We start from the raw sequence: 19,727 nt of genomic DNA on the forward strand, positions 1-19,727 counted from the left end.
CCCTGGATGGTGGTCAATTCACCCAAGCGGGATTCGAATCCGCGACCTCTTGGTTGGCAGTCGGGGATGTGGCCCCAGCGCCACTGAGGCATGAAAAAAAGGTGCTAGCACAGACGATTTCTGAAGAAAAAGCACTACTTCATCGTTGTTAAAATACGCCCGTTTTCCATATTGTTCCGTGCAACAAGTAACTTATTATCAAGTCTTATGCATGGGCGCATAGTTATTTACATCAGGTATGAAATTTTCCTTCAAAAAAATCTTTTGGCTTGGATGCAGTAGCGTAACCAACGTAACCAACCAACCTATTCCTAAGTCCAATCGCTGCTGTTATAGTCTCATATTGATCGCGTAATTATCGTGATTACATCATCGATATCTATATCATCAGGTCACTTCTAAAGATATGTTTTCTCGCTGAAAAGTTTCTCTGGTTTTCCACCAGTTGGTGTCGTCCATGTCTCCCGACGTTTCGATCAGCGACTTGCTGATCGAAACCGGTGGAAAACCCGAGAAACTTTTTAGCAACGCCGGGAAAATCTTAGATCATACATGTTTTGTCAATTGCTTTAGCATTGTAAGCCTAGCGCGCCGTGATGCGCCTCCATAGCGATGATAGGAAGCAAAGAAGCTTTGAATTCGGGAGCTCGATGTAGGTACTTCAGAGTGTAGGTGAACATTTAGTCAGGTCTTGAATGTGCCGGGAACCGCCCTCTTTATCCCCGGGGAGAGGTGGGCGTGGACAGGGCACGTGCGAAGAGCGGATATCTCCCAGCGAAGGGGAGGTGTGGGCCTAGTTCCCTGGGCGCTGCTGGAGAGGGCGGCTTCGATTCATCCATCCAGCCTGCGAGGAGGTAATCGGGCGAGGAGGGGCAGTAGGCTGGGCGTTAAAGCGGGATGTTAAAGCGAGCCATTTTAAGGGTCGAGATCTCGCGCCACAGCGCGTCCAGGCGGAATATTTATGGAAGATCAAGTTTACGCGATACTCTCCGGTAGCTTATCGCTATTGGGGTGAGAGGAATCGGGTTCGTGTGGTGGCTAGATTTGTATCATCCGTTTGATTTTAATTGCATCCGATGTAAAAAAAAAAATGGCTTATGAGGTGTGAGGAAGTAGAGTTTCTACTAAGAAAGGTGGCTTAAAAAGTTTACAATAAAAGGTATATTGTATATTCTATGTATGTAATTATGCGTTTATACAAGAAAAATAGTTATCCTTGTGCAAATATTTGAAATACATTTTGTAATAATGAATGCAATCGGCAAGAGAACAAATAACTGTATGCAAAGAAATTTTACTTCTCATGTGTGCTAGCACCAGACCTATGTAAAAAGTTTAAGATGGTAGCCCCATAACTATTCAATAAGGGGTACCTATATATTCCATGATTATTTAAGTATGTTCTAATGTAATATATTTGAATGTAAATGGAATAAAGTTATATTATATTTTTAAAAAATTGAGAAAATTCGCATTTCTAGTCAGGTAAATTTATTTCTCCAATCTAAGGAAATTCATTCATTCATGATTTATTTTCTGTGCACCGTGGTACCCTAGGAGGGTTGAGCACGTAGTTGCTGATCCAGATGTCCTGGGTTCAAGTCTGGGGTGAAGCCTTCGGACATCCCTTTTATAAAATCCTCGAAATGCGAGGTGGCCTAGAGAGTGTAACTGACCTATGTATACATTCCCTGGATGAGTGAAAGTCACACGCCTCTGGTTTAGTTCAGGGTGATATCTACCCTCACCTCTTATCACTAAATTTTGGGTCTACTCACTTTGAGTGAGTGAATAACTTATTTTATATATTCCTCTCTCAACCGCGCGCATAAATGTGAGATTACGCTGCGTTTACGAATTCCATTTTGTGAAGATTTTTGGTGTGTTAAAGAGCACTTATATTTCATCGAAACCATCATTTTATAAATTTTTATTCTACATGAATATACTTGGAGTAGTTGGTACGTCCAGTTAACCCGCGTGCCGCCTCCCACGGTGACGTAATTGTTTACCAGTTGTTAAAAAAGTTGAAAAAATGTAGTAATCGAACAATGGCAGCAGCATGGCATAATTTTAATGCAATGGTTTGTGGCGCTACTAGATTGGACTCCTCCATGACTATCAGGAAAGTAACTTTACTAGTTCCACAATAATGTATTTACACAGGTTTCGATACAGTGTATGCCAGCCAGAAGATGATAGATTGTTTCCAAACCTGTAGCTAGTGAATAAATATTTTTGGACCTATAAAAGTTTTAGTCTTTCCTGACAGTCATAAATTTTAATAAAGAATTAAAAAGGTATGGTACTTTTTTTCAAAGAATTTATATAAGTCGACCAGTTTCTTCGCAAAGGCGACATTTTCGACATTTTGTCCCGGAAATTCTCCACCTTGAGAAAAGGGAAGAAGAATGGACTGCTCGGAGGAGTTTGAGATTAGAAAGCACATCAGGAATGAAATTTTAGCTAATGACAATATTTTTGTTTACCATTTCCCCCTCTTGGAAATTCCCCTGAAGTTGAGTGACTCTCCGACCCTACTTTAACCACCGTACCGGTCCCAGAACTTCCTTTAGTACCCTTTCCCCTACCCACTCCGCAACCCTCCCCTACCAACGCTTACAAGGAGACATCGCCAAAGTGATGTTCGGGATCTACATGTGGATGTTATTTTCTGAAACTCTATTGGTAAGGTAGAAAAAGTGTCACGGCTTTCTTTCACATAGTCCCGGGTTCGCGAGATATTCGTCCTCTAATTCGCGTGGTAAGGCACAATTCGGAGTTTTGTTTAAAATCCAAAAATTGATATTAAATTTAAAAAATCGTGAAGTAAGTAAATAAAACGAATGGGGATAAAATGCAACAGTGATTTCAAAAACTAGAAGAGAGAAAACCTATTTCCGACACTGGGACTCGATTCCTAGACACTTTCTGTAGGTATAAGGACTAGCGCCCTAGTCCACCGCCATGGCCATATTTGAGAGATGGAGATTACTCAATGGATGTGATGCTGCGCGAAATCTTTACAAGCGAGTATCTCTCGAACCCGGGCATATGTGGAAGAAAGCCGTGACACTTTTTCTAACTTACCTAAATAGTTTCAGAAAATAACATCCATATCCAGATCCCAAACATCAATTTGGCGATGTCTCCTTGTTAGTAACAACCAAATAAACAACAAAATAACAAACTCTGTAGCTCAAGATGTCGCCTTTGCGACGAAACCGGTCGACTTAAATAAAATCTGTGAAAAAAGTATCTCACCGTTTTAATTCTTTACCATGGATTTTCGCAAGGTAAAGCCTGAGACCATCGAGTTTATATTTTTTAATGTTAAATATATTGAATGTTGTATTGAATGCATCATCTCCATCAATTGACGGAGGTGGAATGAACCTCGCGTGCTGTTATCTCACGGATTGGAGAGAGAACGGGAATAGTAGTCGTCGACTTAGGGCCAGATGTAGAATGGAGAGCGTCCGCAAACTCGTCAGCCTAATGGGCGAGTGAGAGTGGCTCACGTGTTTGTTTTTGTGGTGGGATAATGTTTGCGTGAGTGGAGGGGACGGAGAGGAGAATGGGGCGAGAGGCGGGGAGGCAGCACTCTCTCGGAAGAATGAAATGGAACGGAATCTGTGTCACCTCGGACGGAAGCCTCATCGGATATGCGCGGGAAAGAACTACGACTATGTAACGAATATTATCTATCTATATATGTATAAAAGAGGATGTCGGGGCATCCATTAATTACGTGAGGCGTACAGGTGGGAGGAGGTCAAGCCTATTCTCAATTAATCTCACGTGGGAGAGAGGGGGGGTCCTGGCAAATTCATGTAACTTTTTTCCTCAAGAAACGGTGTAAAATGTGAGTCTAGATTGCGATCATAGTAATCTTAAATACTAGTCTTAACTAATCTTAAATAAAAAATAATCAAATTCACTTTTTTAAAAATGAATCCAACCCAATGAAGCATAGATTGACGTATTGACACTGAAATATGCGCAATTTGAACAATCTCACGTGAGATTAGAGGGAAGGGGTCGAGCCGAATCTCAAGATATCTCACCAAGTGGGAAGGGGAGGTCTAAAAATCGCCAAAATCAACTCGCGTAATTAATGGATGTCCCCTTCCATACGGCTGAACGGATTGCGAGCAAGTTAGTACATACGTGCATCTCATTCTCCCGAATCCCGTAGTAAATACTTTCGGTTGCGTTTGATGCGTCCTTTGCGTCGTTTTCTCATTGCCGTTCGTTACGTCATGTCATACAATTTTTGCGATTGGACATCCTGCGGGGTAAGCACACCTCTTGGCAGGCTCAAAGAAGAATTATAAAATTCCTATATGATAACGAAATCTAAGTTCCAAGTTTCCCACTTATTTGGGTCCTTACTTTCCCGAGCAACCCCTAGTGGCGTGCTAGTGGTAAATAATTCTCTTGCGGACTGCTTGATGTACGACGTGTGTTCATAAAATAACGAAAATTTTAGTTTTTTGAAAACAATATTTATTTCTTCGTCTACAATAATGTTGTCCCCTTCAAAATCGTCCCCATTTCATAATCATTTCACTACCAGGTCATAATCATATCTTTCATTTTTCCCGCATTGCCAGTTCTTGATGTTCTCCGTGTAGCCCTAAAACATCTCTACTCTCACTTGCTCAAACAATCTAATCCTAGCGCGCAGTGATGCGTCCCCTTAGCTAGGATAGGAATCAAAGGCTCTTAAGGCCGCTGTACACGGTGAATGATCTAGCGAATGAAATCATTCGCACCGTCATCATTCACGGTATCATTCGAGCAAAAATAGAACATGTTCTAATTTTCATTGAATGATCATAGGCACTACGGTTCATTCACGATTTTTTCCGTTATACATGGCGAATGATTTCATCCGCATGATCATTCACCGTGCATAGCGGCCTTTTAGAGTGTGGGCGCTAGATGTACTTGAGAGTGTACATGAGTATTTACTTAGGTCGGGGATACGGCAACGCGTCGTCGTGATCTTTAATGCCTTCTCGGCCATCTTGGAAACCCATAAACCACTAGTAAATTCTTCTTTCCCTCATAGCAGACTAATTAAAGGCTTTTTTTTTGCATTTTGCACGATAAGTTACTTTTAATTTCATTTTTTTAACTCAAAATTTGATAAAATTCTTTGTTCCACTTATTTGACAACGTGAAACCGCCGAGGTCATTAAACACGAGTAGTCTTTTTGGAAAGGAGATTATTTAGATGAAGAGGGTTGTTTCGAGCAGGAATATTACAAAAGAGCATTCCGTCCGTCTCGATTCATAATGTAGATATTATATATCTACAGATGTGTTGTCACCTACCACGCATTTAAATGGGTTTACAAAAGTTGCTCAGATGCTTCAGGCGCGGCTGACGAGCAGAGCAATCCGAATTTCACGGAGAAATAAGCCTTAATTAGGATTGTTAACCGAAATGTATATTCGAATGATAGCCTGTCAAATTTATGACATTTCAATTGCATTTGCTAGTATTCTATTGCGAATATTGAGAATACAGGTATCCTAATTTCACGGAGAAATAGATAATAATTACGGCTGTTAACCGACATTTATATTCTGGATGATGTGATCGCTTTAAATTGGTAACTTTCAATGATTTTACTCTTGATTGTAAATATTGAATGGTAAATATTTTAAATAAGTGAATCGTAAAGCAATCATCGCCTTACTACGGACATTTTGGAAAACTAATTACAAAGCGACCGAGGTGCCAACAACAGATGGATCGAAAAGAGTCATGAGATCACGATTCGTGGTATATATAAGTTAACTTTTTCACAAAAGTTAAGTTAACTTTTGAGCAAATGTTAACTTGATTATTAGCTCTTTCAAAAACGTACTTAATCTCGTGTTCGACGTGAGCGAGTCCTGAATTTATTCCCTCGGCCACAGGTTTTCTTTCCCTTGTCACATGCTCATGCGCAGTCACGGTTACATGTTTTTCGGGCCCTGGTGTTTTTCTTTTTCTCCTTCCTCATTACTGCATTCCTGACACCTACCGCGCGTCCCGAAATGTTTTATTCATTTGTTTGCGGCTTGCGGTTCCTCAGTTCCCAGAGAGAGGGAGCAAAAGCCGTTCGAAATTCTCACTGGGCTTGGGGCAGTACTTCCGGTTCCGGGGTCAATTTCGGATGATGCCAAAACCTTTGCTGCCCTCTAGTGCTGACATCCAAAGTGAACGAGAAAGTGACGGTTAGCAAAGCTGTTGAGGTATGCAGGGTCAAGATATTACTGTGTTCAACGTGTATGTAACGAATAATTTTTCTTCTGCCCATATTCTTCCTTGCTTGGACAAATCTATGAATAAAAAATAGAGCGAAGGGAGCTTTTCGTTTTTCTCTTGTCGATTCCTCTTCCGGTCTCCCAGCGCCTAACCATCGTAAAGTGGCTACTTTAGGAACTACGTGTACTATTGTCCGGACATGCATTCAAACGGCTAGTTCTGTCAACCATCGTTAGGACGATCGCTGGGACAATCGTGATCTAAACGGGGCATAAGGCGCGCGAGTTACGGCTCACTCGAAGGGGCTCACTTCCACAGGAACGGTTCTTCTACATCGTGTCATTTTGTTGCTCTGAGTAATAGATGACTGATTGAACGATTCATTTGAAAATTCAATGGCTCTCCAACTGTGGTCATTTTCGTTGTTCCGTGATCTTTTTTTCCTACGTAGTCATTACGGCGAAGGTAAGCTTTGCTCTATCCGTTTCTTGACGTTGATAATCGTCATCGAGTCGTTAGTTTCAAAGAGATTCATGGCAAAAAAATTATTATGTGAAAGCTGGTGGTCAATTTTGTTGCGAGTAAAGAAAAACAGGTATCAACGCGTTTTATTCACGTCTGTATTTCAAGAAAAATACACGCAAAAATCACGCACAGTGAGAAAACCTGGAGCCTTTGAAATCAAAAGGACCCATATTATTAACAGAGATCATGGCTTCCTAATCAGTAAAGAGTGGATTAGATTGATAGCCAATCAATATTCAGCAGAGGGATTGCTGTGCGGCATGTAATGCGGCGAAAAATCAAGACTTCTTAACTTCGACTTGATGGCGAAAGGAGTATGGCTTTTGAAGATGCTGTCCCTAACAAACTACAAACGTGGTCTGAGAACACGGAATTTGGATCATCATCAAAATTTTAACATTCTCTTTTCTTTCATTCTTACGAGCTCTTCCTCATTTCGTGGGCTATCCGTTAGATAATCATCTTCTTTCGGCTAGCACCACATAACTGGTACCTCCACCCGTAATAATTCAAAAACTCCTCTTGGAGTGCATAAACTTCCATTCCACGAACTCTTCTTTCCACTGCATTCTCTAGTAGCAATAGGGTAGTTTCCTTCATTAAAAAAAACGAAAGGCATTGATTACGATTCGTTACCCAACATTAGTGTATTCGTAATATACAAAGTATTTGGTTTTAGAAATCCCAGTTTATAATAATGTTAATGGTCAATTTTAACCTCATTTGAAAAAGGCCAGATTGGCGGCCATGCGATGCCACTCCAAGCGATGTCACAGGGACCCAGATGCCATACGAGTAGATAGGAGTTTTACATCGTCTGAGATTACCAATGCAGGAATGAGGCACAGAGCTCAGGGAAACATTTCTTAATAATTACCTATTAAAATTGCCTATGGCCGGAAAGTTTCCTTCGTTTGATAGGGTATTAATAATCCTTATTTAAGCCAAGCGCTACCTGCTAGCAGGGTACTCTGCAACCTGCAAGCAGCCTGCATCGTATCAGTGCCCATTGTCTCGCACCAAGGTGGCCTCACACGGCGAAACCAGAATGACGTCACACGGGCTTTTCCCAGCGCTCATACTTAGCCGTCGCGTTTTCGCACGCTTGAAATTTTCACTTTTCATTTAATCGCAAAAAATGTACATCGTCATTTAAAAATCTAAAACGTGAAATGCATACTCTAGGAGTAATAATCTTTCGATTTAGGCAATTTAAAAAAATAGTAAACTACCCTATTGCATCGTGTAGAGCGGTGAATTGCTAGAACACATGTGAGAATGCGTGGACGTGAGATGGAAAAATAGCCCCTGTTATAATTTCGTTCATGCATTAGCGCTTTTCCACGTCATTCTAGAAATTAATTCAGTTATAACCTGCGCAATTCCTGGCGCATGGCCTCACACGGCGCGCAAATTCATTAAAAAAATGAAAGTATCGTAGATTATGCATAAAAAATTTAACTTAGGCTGAACAGATAAAAATTGCATACGAACACAAATTACTGTTGCTTTAAAAACGGTCAACTTTAATTGTTTATATAATTTATAAATAATATTAAATTTAACAAATAACAGTCACAGATCTGAAAAAATACGTCGATTTATTTGATGCGCATCAATCTACACCTTGAATGAATAATTGAATACAATATCTATTTTTAACATTTAATTGCTTAAATAATCGGCCATTTAAAAACAATGATATCAAAGATACGACAAAAATAACTTCAAATTCGTATTCAGCGGACAAAATTCTTATAAAAAACCTTCTTCATAATACAACAGTGACTAAGAATAAAAGCGGTATTAATTTCGACCACCTTTTTTCGATTTTGAACCACTGTGCGGCGGTGGCTGGAACCAGAATGACGTCACAGGGGCTTTTCCCAGCATTCATACGTAGCCGTCGCGTTTTCGAGCGCTTGATAATTTTCAGTTTTCATTGCATCGCGAAAAATAGATATCGCCATTTAAAAATCTAAAAACGTGAAATACGTTCTCCAGGAGTACGATTTAGGCAATTAAAAAAAATAGGAAACCACCCTATTTGGAAATTTTTTACGTTTTCATCCTGTGAGTCGGGGAACCCGCGGAACACGTACGTGAGGGAACGCCCTAGCCGTCCCTCCAATTCCGGAAGGGAAACAAACACAAGAGGAGGCCCATTCATCAGTCTTTATGTGTTTGCTCAATCGCCCAACGTCCACGTAAACATTGCACCGAAACCGACGCACGCTGGATAGGATATCCACGGCAGACCTTTTCTTCGGAAATGTTTCCTTTTTAAGACCACTTGGCGTGAACGGATGCACTTTCGTAGGGTGCATTATCGCGTGGACCAGCGTACACCATTTTAGTCTCCTGCCAATTTTCGGACATAGCAACACAATGCTCCGAATATAAATATTATCAAAAAGTATTTTATGTTACTCGTGTGTCTACCCGTGGTGTGGGGCCTTTTATGCATCGCGATCTCCAGCAGGCCAAGCATTGGAAGTCATGGGTTGTACAGGAATGAAGGGAGAACTGAGCGGGAAGGGGATGTTAAAAAAAACTTGGTTGAAAGAAGAATGCTTGGAAGGCTGGAAGAGAGAGGAAGGTAATAGGAGTAATAGATAATGTGAAAGTGAATAGACCTTGTTAGAAATGAAAAGGTTGGTTCATGATGGGAAGGGAAACGTCCGGAGTAATTCGCAAATGGTCCATGTAAATCTACCTTCACCTTCAAACTATCGTAAGATTGGTTTGATGCAGCTCTCTACTCAATTCTCTTATCAGCTAATTTTTTCATACCTGTGTGTTTTTTCTCTTTCACGTCCTTCTTTACGTTTCCAAATATTTTAATTCGAGACCTTCCTTTTCCGTTCTTGCCATTCACTTGTCCCTCCAAGATTCTCTTCATCAGGCCATCATGTCTCAAGATATCGCTTAAAAGTTTCTTCCGTCTTCTTATTAATGTTTTCTTGAGGCTTCTCTTCTCTCCTATTCTTTTTAGAACTTCCTCATTTCTAACTCGGTCGATCCATTTGATCTTCATCATTCTTTTGTAGCACCACATTCCGGAAGCCTCTAGTCAGCTTAACCAGTAGAATACCTTAATAATGAATGTAATTTGGGACAAAACTCTAATTCACCCTTCACATGTGAATATTCTTTGAGGTCATTTAGTAGGTTAATTTTGACGGAGATCCATCGGCGGTACAATTACCTGCTGCCGTCAAATTTCACGTTAGAAAAAAAATTGCCCTGAGGACGGAGAAGGCGTGGTGCAGTAAGACAATGCGCGCTGAATCCGTTAGCAGTGGGGTAGGCCACTCGGTGGCAAGATATTTGAAGCCCTCGAATTGGAATCCGATATCATTGAGGCCGCGGTAAACGTCTCTTTGAGATGAAGCGAGTTGTTTTGCGAATGAAAATGCAGCGTGGGTATTGTACTCACCGACTTTCTCGGCAACCTATATAGTGAGGTGTAACTACCATAGAATCTGTTTCCATCGACCCAATTGGTCATATACACCTGTAGATATTACGGTGAAGATTATTCCTAAGAATGATGAAGGTTTATAGAGGTAACTTAAGGCTCGGGAAAAATTAAATTACTTGTTTCGTATAATTTTGCGGCCGATATTCCTTGAGGTACTCCAAATTGAATCAAAAAATGGTGAAGTTAAAGGAACTTTTTTAAGGAACAAAGGATCATTTACGCGAATTAAAGTAATATAGTTAAATAACTTTCGTATCACGGAACTTATGTGAATAACAAAGGGTAGACGTAGTAGACAATGTTTTATCTATGCACCTCCATAATGTGGCATAATAGCCCTAGCATTATTATTGAAGTGGCATCATTTAATATAATTAATGTCTTTATTAACCCTGCTTAGAATTTTTTCCATGTTGATGAGCTACTTAGTATATTAAGGGTCCTTATTTGTTGCTGTTGCGTACTGTAATGATCCATTAGTGCATTTATATAAATCATTTTAGTTTATAAGGGATTCAAAATTTAAGTATTATTAATTGTAATGGCATCGAATACCTACGTAGAAATCAATCATGTCGTTGCATTGGAGTGTGTACATTCATTGAATTATACCTATCAATAGAAATGTAAATTAGCACAAAATCACATATTTTACTCAGTAGAGTAGGGGCCATATTCCAGAACGTCACTCACTCCGAGTGATCACTCGTACTCATTCGAGTGATCACTCATTCTCAGAATGAGTGTGATTGTTGATCGGTATTCCAAGAACACACTCACACTCCACTCATTTGAGGGCCAGTATCGATACAAGTAACTGGGGATTGCGAGTTACTATGACGTATTTACACCAAAAAAATGACGAGCGATAATAATCTGCGGCAAATCTGATTGTAAATAGAAATGTCCAACAGGGCTACATTTTCGTCATTTCTTTGGGTTTCAAATATATATCAACGTAAGAAAATAACATAACTGACACGCAAACATCAGCAGCAAAAAATAAAAGCTGGATGAAGCTAGCAGAGGAATTTAATGCGCACAGTTTCGTTCATGGGGTATGTTTGTTAATGCTTTTATAATCGATTCCGATAGCCGAGACGAAAAGAAAAAATATAAATTAAGTCTTTGAGATGTAATTATGAAAAGCGGATGGATGAGCTACGTTACGATCAGTTAAACATTATTATATTGATGAATAATGCATACTGAACACTCACTTAAGTTAATATACAGGCGATGGGGTGTAAATAATGATATATGAAACATTCGTTTTCCTTAATTCCAATTCTTATTGTATGGTACTAAATGCATTATAACAAGAATATCCATTGGATTGATTTTCGTTTTTGCCTTAGCGTGATGTCTGACAGCCAAAATATAAGCATGGGAGAATATAACAGCTCGAAGGAAAGCCACCTAAGCAAAGTAGACGCAGGAGAGAATGGGCACTTGTGGAGGGCCTTACTCCAATCCCCCGACTACTGATCCCTTGCTGGAGATTACAGTGCCATGCATTTCATACCACATCCCAAATACAGGGGATAGTGATAATATAGTTGATATACATAGGTGGTTGTAGGGACGGGGGCTCGCTCCCCCCCTTAAAAAATATGGAAGATTTTAATACGGTCCCATTATCATTGCGTTCGTTTTGTTTTGCGAGGTATCCTTGTGCCCCCCCCCCCCCCACAGAACAAAATCCCGGATACGGCCTTGTTGTGCCCCCCCCCCCCCAGAAAGAAATCCTGGATCCGCCCCTGTTGTTGTACATAATGATAGTAGTAGTGAGATACAATACTCAAATTGCAGTATCATATTTTTAGTCTTAAAGTTCTTTTCTCAAAAGTTTTTAATTATTTTATTTGATTAATATTTTGCATTGCCTTCACTTGTGTGCTGACTTTCATACAATGGCTGGCATCAACAAAGAAGGAGCTCCATCCCTTACAAATACCACAACTACCATTCTCAATTCATCAACATCGTCTATAGCTAACAAAATACTGATACACCTTCATCGGTACTCTTACCAGCATCACTGCCACCCTGCACTCCACTTCAGCCACTAGCCAAAGATATAAACTCTGAACACTGCCCACCCACCATTACCTCCATCCACCCACCCACAAAAAGAGCCATAGTTAATGATGAATACAATATCAGGACAAAAAGATGCAAAATAATATATATGGTTGAGAAGAAATTTTGAACACAAGGAAAGAGGCAGCTCTATTAGAAACAAAAATAAAAAAATAGAACTTGATTAGAAGCGGAAAAATTCAACTGACTCAAGGAAATCACCAATAGCTATGAATTTTTCCTCACAGGCTATCCAGGAAAAATAAGTCAGAACATGATTTACCACCTTCCACGACCTCAGCCAAAAAAATGTATTATATAAAAACAATATCTGATATTTTAAAATAAATTGTCTCACTTAAGAAATGTTCATTTTGCCTCATTATAATTTTATACTCTTTTAGATTTGTTTATGTATGTTATTTCAATTCAATACCGATGATTATATTCAATATGTTGATTGCAACATCTAGTTTAAATAAATAAAAATCACTTGATTTTCCAAACTACTTATTGAATCATAAATCTTGTCTATGATTTACAAAAATGCACAGCCAGCCCCTCCAATTATGGAGACCAAACTAATGGCATTCTTGTGAGCATACTACTCATGTCCTATTTAAAGTGATAATTATAATTGACCAAGCAGTTTAAATGTTAAAAGCACAGTAAATAAATAAGCCATGCAGAAAATAAGCATTATGAAAGATAGGCATGATCATTATTGATTGTCAAAAGACTCATGGGTAATTTGAGTTAGCTGAGTAAATATTAATTCAACAACTATGAGCTATGACTAAGATTTGAGGCTTATACAAACCCATGTGTTAGAAATCTAAGTACATATCATACATTCTTTAGCTACCATAATACTTGAAGTGCACTTTTGCTCATGCTAGTACAGTCACACATGTAATCCAACAAAATGGACCCATAAATTGCTAACCATGTACTATTTTTGTTCATCCTACCCACTCCTATACCATCTTCCTCAATGTTAATCCTTTATAATCTCTTTGACTTTTAAGCAGGGTAGCAGACGACTCTGCTTAGTAACAGCTATCTTTGCTCAATAAGGAGGACAAAATATATTAATGCAGTCATATTTAATGGAGCAATTATTAGTACAATGGAAGTAACATGGTTAACTGAATTCTTTAATTTTTTTTTCTAAATTGGAGATAGTGAACCATCAGGGTGGATGTTAAAATGGCTATTATTCACTATAAAATATTTCTTCAAATGAACCAATAAACATAATATACATAATTTTGCTATAAAATTTTGATCAACTGCATAGATTAATGATTCGTGGCCTATCTCATCTATTAAAATTATGCGATCAGCTTAAGTTTAATCGAGGATTGAAGAAATATTTTTCCAAAGGTCACTGACAATCACAAGTACTTCAGTCCGCAATTTTCAAAAAGAATTTCATGGATATGGCAATCCTCAAAAAGCAACCTAGGTCCATTCACATTTCTTGTGTAGATGAGTGATTACCTCAACAGCTTTGAAAAATGAAAACATTGTATTACATACATTTATACATTGTTATCAATGGGCCATAAGATACCAATTCTTATAAAATAATCTAAGCAAATCTTTACAGCTTCTGGCACAATAATCTAACCATAATACGATTAATCAATGAGCTAATACCCTACTATCCATATTAAAAAAAGAGAAATTCCTTGTACATAACTACATGACATGTTTGCAGGCTTAATAATTGAAGAATTATTGAAGTGGAATATCCATATTAAGAAGTTAGTTCAAAAATAGGTCATATCCTTTCAGTAATATAACTTGATAAAGTGAGTGGTTTTATATTCCAATTCTGACTCATTTCTGGCTTTCCTATGTTTTTCTCAGTTAAAATCCCTGAACACTTAAAAATTAAACATTTCTATTCAGCAGATCACCTGAAAGTAAAGGTAGGCAATATCATAGGTGTATTACTACGCTCAATACTTACTAGCAGGAAGTTTTAAAAATTATTTTAGACTGGTGAGTGTAACACACACATAAATTGGAGCACATTATTTTCAAATTCATATGAACTATAGGGAGCGTCATAGATGGCGATGTAGGTTTCAAATAATCAAAAAAAGGTGTGAAAGAGAAAATGGTACACTAAATGCTTTCCTGAACATTAAGTACATACTTAGGAAAATGTGAAATTTGTGTTAATGTCAATTGCTCTCTCATAAAAAAAAACAGGCATACCTACCCATTGGATGAGAGGGTGGGTGTGCTGCATGCTATAACCTGGTTATATTATATCACAATAGATTCAAGTTTACTGAATAAGTGAAAATATCCTGTGTAGTTAAATAGGTACCCATTAAAAAGCTAACCTTAACAAACTTTGATATTTTTGATAGAATAATTCTGAATAAATCACCACAAACAACCTTGGACAAGACATGTGAAGTGAAATAAAAATTCTTATAGATTTTTAACGCCATATTCACCACCAAACATTATGTGGTATCCAGCAATTAATAACTTTACCAACTTAAAAACAACAAATGGCTACAAATCTTAGAAACACTAATGTCTGAATTGCTACTGGCACTGGCAGTTAAAGAATGCTAAGGTGTGGGGTCGAAGCTATGGGGATGATGAAATCTCTGACAATTTTTTTAAGGAAATCTAAATCTTGCGCAGACTTCTCTGTCGTGGAACATTTACATAGGGTTATTAAGATCCCTTAGTGGCCTACTTTCAAGAGGAAGAGCTTCGTTACCATTAACTTGCAAACAATCGTCGAAATCGTGGAGATCCAACCAACTTTTTACCCATCCAACTTTGGTTCACATGTACCTAATGGACATTGAAAATTAATAAGGTTTCTTCGTTGTATGCTACGATACACAAATTGTATACCTTTATGATCCAATAGGAGTAAGGAACAAGGAAAAGAAACACTATCCTGTAACATCAAATATCTTCTCATCACATCGATGATTTAATTAAGTTTATAAACAAATTCATGAGTATTATAAAACGATAATCCTATCAGAATAGGAATACATATTCGAAGGTCCAGTGACAAATGCTACACACAGTATGTTACAACAGCAGTAATCATAATCACTACATTTTGAAACCTTGATGACATGAAAGAAAGTAACGTGAAACCTATAACTAGTCCAATACTTGAAAATCTTAGCCACAAGTACACAATAACTTTGTAACTATTGCTTCATTGCACAAAAATATATTCAGTAACACACGATCACATTACCACAAACACTGTTGATTAAGCTGCAAACAGTCCTTCTCTATGCACTTATATAACTTAAAATAGTGAATTGAGAACTCAAAATTCGTCGACAAGCTAACTTCCTAGGACAGAAACGCCAATTTGGAACGAATGCATATTACCTGCTCATTTTACACTGGCAAAGTTTAGTTCATGATTACCTGTAACATTTTAATACATTCCTTAAAATTGAAAGCCTTTGAGAATACTTTACCCGATGTAAACCTATTTTAAGATAAATGTGATTCTTCTTGGGCTGTTCGGCGATATCTGTTTACTTGTCGAAAACAATAGCAAAACTTTAATAGAAGACTCGCGGCAGTGAAGAGCGGTAAATTTGAACCTCGACGCGAGAAGTTATTGAAAATATATTTCTTCGGGGAATATTAATGATGCATTACATGTCATGCAGGGGGTCAAAACACTTTTATATTACTTAAATTTCATCATACTTTATTAACAGTGGTCTATATGGTTATTGTAAGTTGATTTAAAAATCGCAACCCAAGCCGAGTCAAAGCCAGTCAGTAAGGTCCCCGTAATGTTTTAGTATTATTTTGAATAATAGCCGATAACATAAGTAAAACGATGCACAAATGTAAATAAGTATATCTTGATTTTGACATTTCCTACATCATATAAATTTCCATTCATAAAATCAGTAATTATTATCTGATTATAAATTATGCCAAATCACGGACCCGTGGACACCATGGGGTATCGGAAGGAACGTTAGTTGAACTTAATTAAAACGACTGACGCCTCTAAACTAAATTATAATTGTTTAATCATGCTTTATTTAAATCACTGGAATTAAATTTTGTTGGTGGATATCGTTTTACTCCCAATATTCCGCTTTAAATATGCGAGGTGCTAACGGCAGACATCTTGAATTTTGCTCACTCCATTTGAGTGATCACTCGGAGTGTCCAACACAGGTCACTCGTTTCCGAGGGCAGTCCGAGGGAGCAACGTCACTCGAGTGACGTCTTGGAATACCAAAGTAGCGACCGAGTGCAGTTGGAGTGACGAGTGAGGGAAATCAACACTCGAGTGACGTTCTGGAATATGGCCCTAGGTGTTGGTGTATTCAATGTTCAGGCTTCTGCAGAGAATCGTTGCGCACATGGTTGCTAAGGTATTGTTTACCGCAGTTTTTCAACCAACGATTACATAGCCCCTTTCTCTCTCACGTGGTCAAAATGTTATCATTCCAGATGGTCGCGGCAGTTACAGCTACCTATTAATATCATGGTCGTGATCTGGCGTTACTTCATTTGGAAAAATATTTTCATCAATTGTTTACATTTTTCCAAATAGGAGAGGACAGAGTATTACTTTGAGAAATCAGACATTTGCCTCGACAAATTCCTTCCAGGTAATGTGTGTTAAAGTAGCCTCATTTATTTGAGCCTTAGTAATGAACACTAGTGTCTTTACTTTAAACCTTGCTTACCATGTGAACTTCTGTTTAGCTCGTATCCGATGCTTAGAAACTGTCCAGCATGTTCTACGGCCGTAGGAAGTTACCAAAAAACCGTGACTTGTCACAGCTGCCGCGATGTGTTCCATCTTACGTGCACGGCTCTCAGTGAGACGGATTTGCAGCTCCTCTTGGAACTTAACCGAACATGGGAATGTTTAACCTGCACGAAAAGAAGTCGATTTGGTCGAGGAGATGAAACCCCGGTCAAATCTTCCTGCGAGTGCTCTCGTGTTGACGTCAATCCCTCCAATCCATCAGCCGTGAGGGATGTGCTTCATTGGACGCAGGAGGTGCAGTATGCTGAACGTGAGTGGCGGTGGCTGAAAAGGTTTATGATACATTCAAATACTATTTATCTTGACTTGGGTCGCATATTTAAGCTCGGCGGTTAGTAGATAGTAGTCCAAAGTCCTTTATCGTTCGTTGGACGTGCGATTGCCTATATCTAACCATTCAGTGATTTTTCTACCTCGATTTACAAGGTATCTCACTTGTTCTTAATACTCTTTCGTTAGTGTTTTATATTTAATGTTGCAGAAGCCTTGTGTCATATAACAGATTGACAGTTGCGTACTTTCTCAAGTTTATTTTGACTCTTGTAAACTTTGTATCGTAAGATGTACTAAGACTTATTTTACCATCTCAATTGTTCTTCATCTCGTTTTCGTTAGTGTCATATGTTTAATGTTGCCGAACGCTTGTTTCTGATGACAGATTATGATTAACCATTGCGTACTTTCTAAATTTAATATTGACCTGTAAATTCTTAGATTTTCCCGGGGTATATACATACATGGCCAATTTGGGAGACGACATTCAGAGGATGAAGAGCTAGTCGTTCTTCGAAACGTCGAGGGACGTTGAGCAAATTATCCGGTGGAAAACCCGAGAATCCTTTCTGCATTCATTTTGACCCTTTAAACTTGCAAGATGTACTCACTAATTCTTTATACTGTTTCCGTTAATTTCGTGTATTTAATGTTGCCGGAGGCTTGTTTCGATGACAGAATCACAGTCGCGTACTTTCTAAAGTGTATTTTAACTCTTTAAACTGTATACCTTAATATGTAGTTACACTTATTTTGCGATCTCACTTGTTCTTCATACTATTTCCGTGATTTTCATAGATTCAATTTTGCCGGACGCTTGTTTCAGATGACGGAATTACAGGGGCGTACTTTCTTAAGTGTATTTCAACTTTTTAAACTGTGTATCGTAATATTTAGTAACACCTATTTTACAATCTCACTTGTTCTTCATACTATTTCCGTGATTTTCATGGATTTAATTTTTCGGAGGCTTGTTTCTGATGACAGAATGACAGTCGCGTACTTTCTAAAGTTTATATTAACTCTTTAAACTGTACATTGTAAAATGTAGTAACACTTATTTACAGCTTCATACCATTTCCGTGATTTTCGTAGATTTAATTTTTTCGGGGGCTTGTTTCTAATGACAGAGTGACAGTCGCATACAGTCTATATTTTATTTCTACTCTTTTCAACTTTACACCGCAAGATGTACTAATGACACTTGTGTTTTTTTATCGATGCTTGCAGGCCCCTCCGGAATGCAGCGTTGCCCGTACCTCACCGAGATGAAGGAGCGACTGCTGAGACAGGCCACTGATTCCACGGCCTCGAATCCCGAGGAACCGCTCGTCACGTCCGTGTTGGGTCCCTCGCTCGACAACGACCCGCCGTACGCGGACGAAGACATCATGGACAAGGAGGTGCTCGAGGTATTGGGCCCCGCTCCGCCCCCGCCCGTCACCGCTGCTGTCACTGCTGCAACCCACCCACCCGCCATGGCCACAATTGTGAAGGTGCGGCTCTCCCTGCGTAACACTAACTGCCAACCTCTAAACCTCTAACAACATCCCCTGACTTAACCTCACATCATCCAGCAACCTTTTCCTACCTACCTGCTCTAATATTTTCTAACTCCTACCTACTTCGGATTGACCGTCGACCAGGCCCGTGCTGGGCCGCCGGGTCACCGGGACTTATCCCGGTACGCCCTACAGCCTGGAAATCTTTGGCGCCCTCCTGTTCCGAAACTGAAAAAAGTTTACAGTCAGAATACCAAAATTGAGCAGTTAGCTTGATTTCATAAGATGTCTCATTTAGCAGCATTATTAACATCGTCTAGATTGTGCAAACAATAGTTTAAATTAATATAATTCATTCTGGATCACCCCGGTAGTCCTCCCCCTGCATAGTACTGGCGCCCTCTGGCCTTGGCCGTCCACTGCCCTAAGAAGGTGTCCAGCACGGGCCTGTCGTCGACGAGTTCACTTTGTGGAAATTCATCGATAGTAATGATACAAATGGGTTTAGTAATTATCCAAACTTATTAATTGCTCAACCGGATTCAGAGTATACACATCATTATCAAGAGCCGTCTGTCAAGAGTGGGACAGCTCTAGATAATAATGTGCATGCATTGAAACCGGTTGAGCAAATTAAAAAGGGTGGAAAATTGCTACATCAGTTTGTATTATTACTATCCTACCTACTTCCTGGATTTGGTTTACCGTTTTTTCCTTTAACCACCTTCTACCTTTTATCACCCCAACCTCCACTTAATCTCACATTATCCAACAAACGTAACC

At 39.0% G+C, this 19,727-nt stretch overlaps 1 protein-coding gene across 9 annotated transcripts in view; it reads left to right on the forward strand.

The window, feature by feature from the left end:
- LOC124162480 overlaps window positions 1–19,727 on the forward strand; it is a 401,724-nt gene that overhangs the window by 214,873 nt on the left and 167,124 nt on the right. For 4 of the 9 annotated variants that reach the window (XM_046539033.1, XM_046539027.1, XM_046539025.1 and 1 more), the window contains exons 1-3: window positions 16,810–17,005; window positions 17,103–17,419; window positions 18,673–18,938. In XM_046539033.1, the coding sequence (XP_046394989.1) occupies window positions 17,113–17,419; window positions 18,673–18,938 (573 nt within the window). In that variant the 5' untranslated portion in view covers window positions 16,810–17,005; window positions 17,103–17,112. Of the gene's footprint in view, window positions 1–16,808; window positions 17,006–17,102; window positions 17,420–18,672; window positions 18,939–19,727 lie in introns of those variants that run through there. The other 5 variants (XM_046539032.1, XM_046539030.1, XM_046539029.1 and 2 more) reach the window with 3 other exon arrangements.

Source organism: Ischnura elegans, chromosome 7 (genome assembly GCF_921293095.1).
Source record: "Ischnura elegans chromosome 7, ioIscEleg1.1, whole genome shotgun sequence".
Lineage (NCBI taxonomy): Eukaryota > Metazoa > Arthropoda > Insecta > Odonata > Coenagrionidae > Ischnura > Ischnura elegans.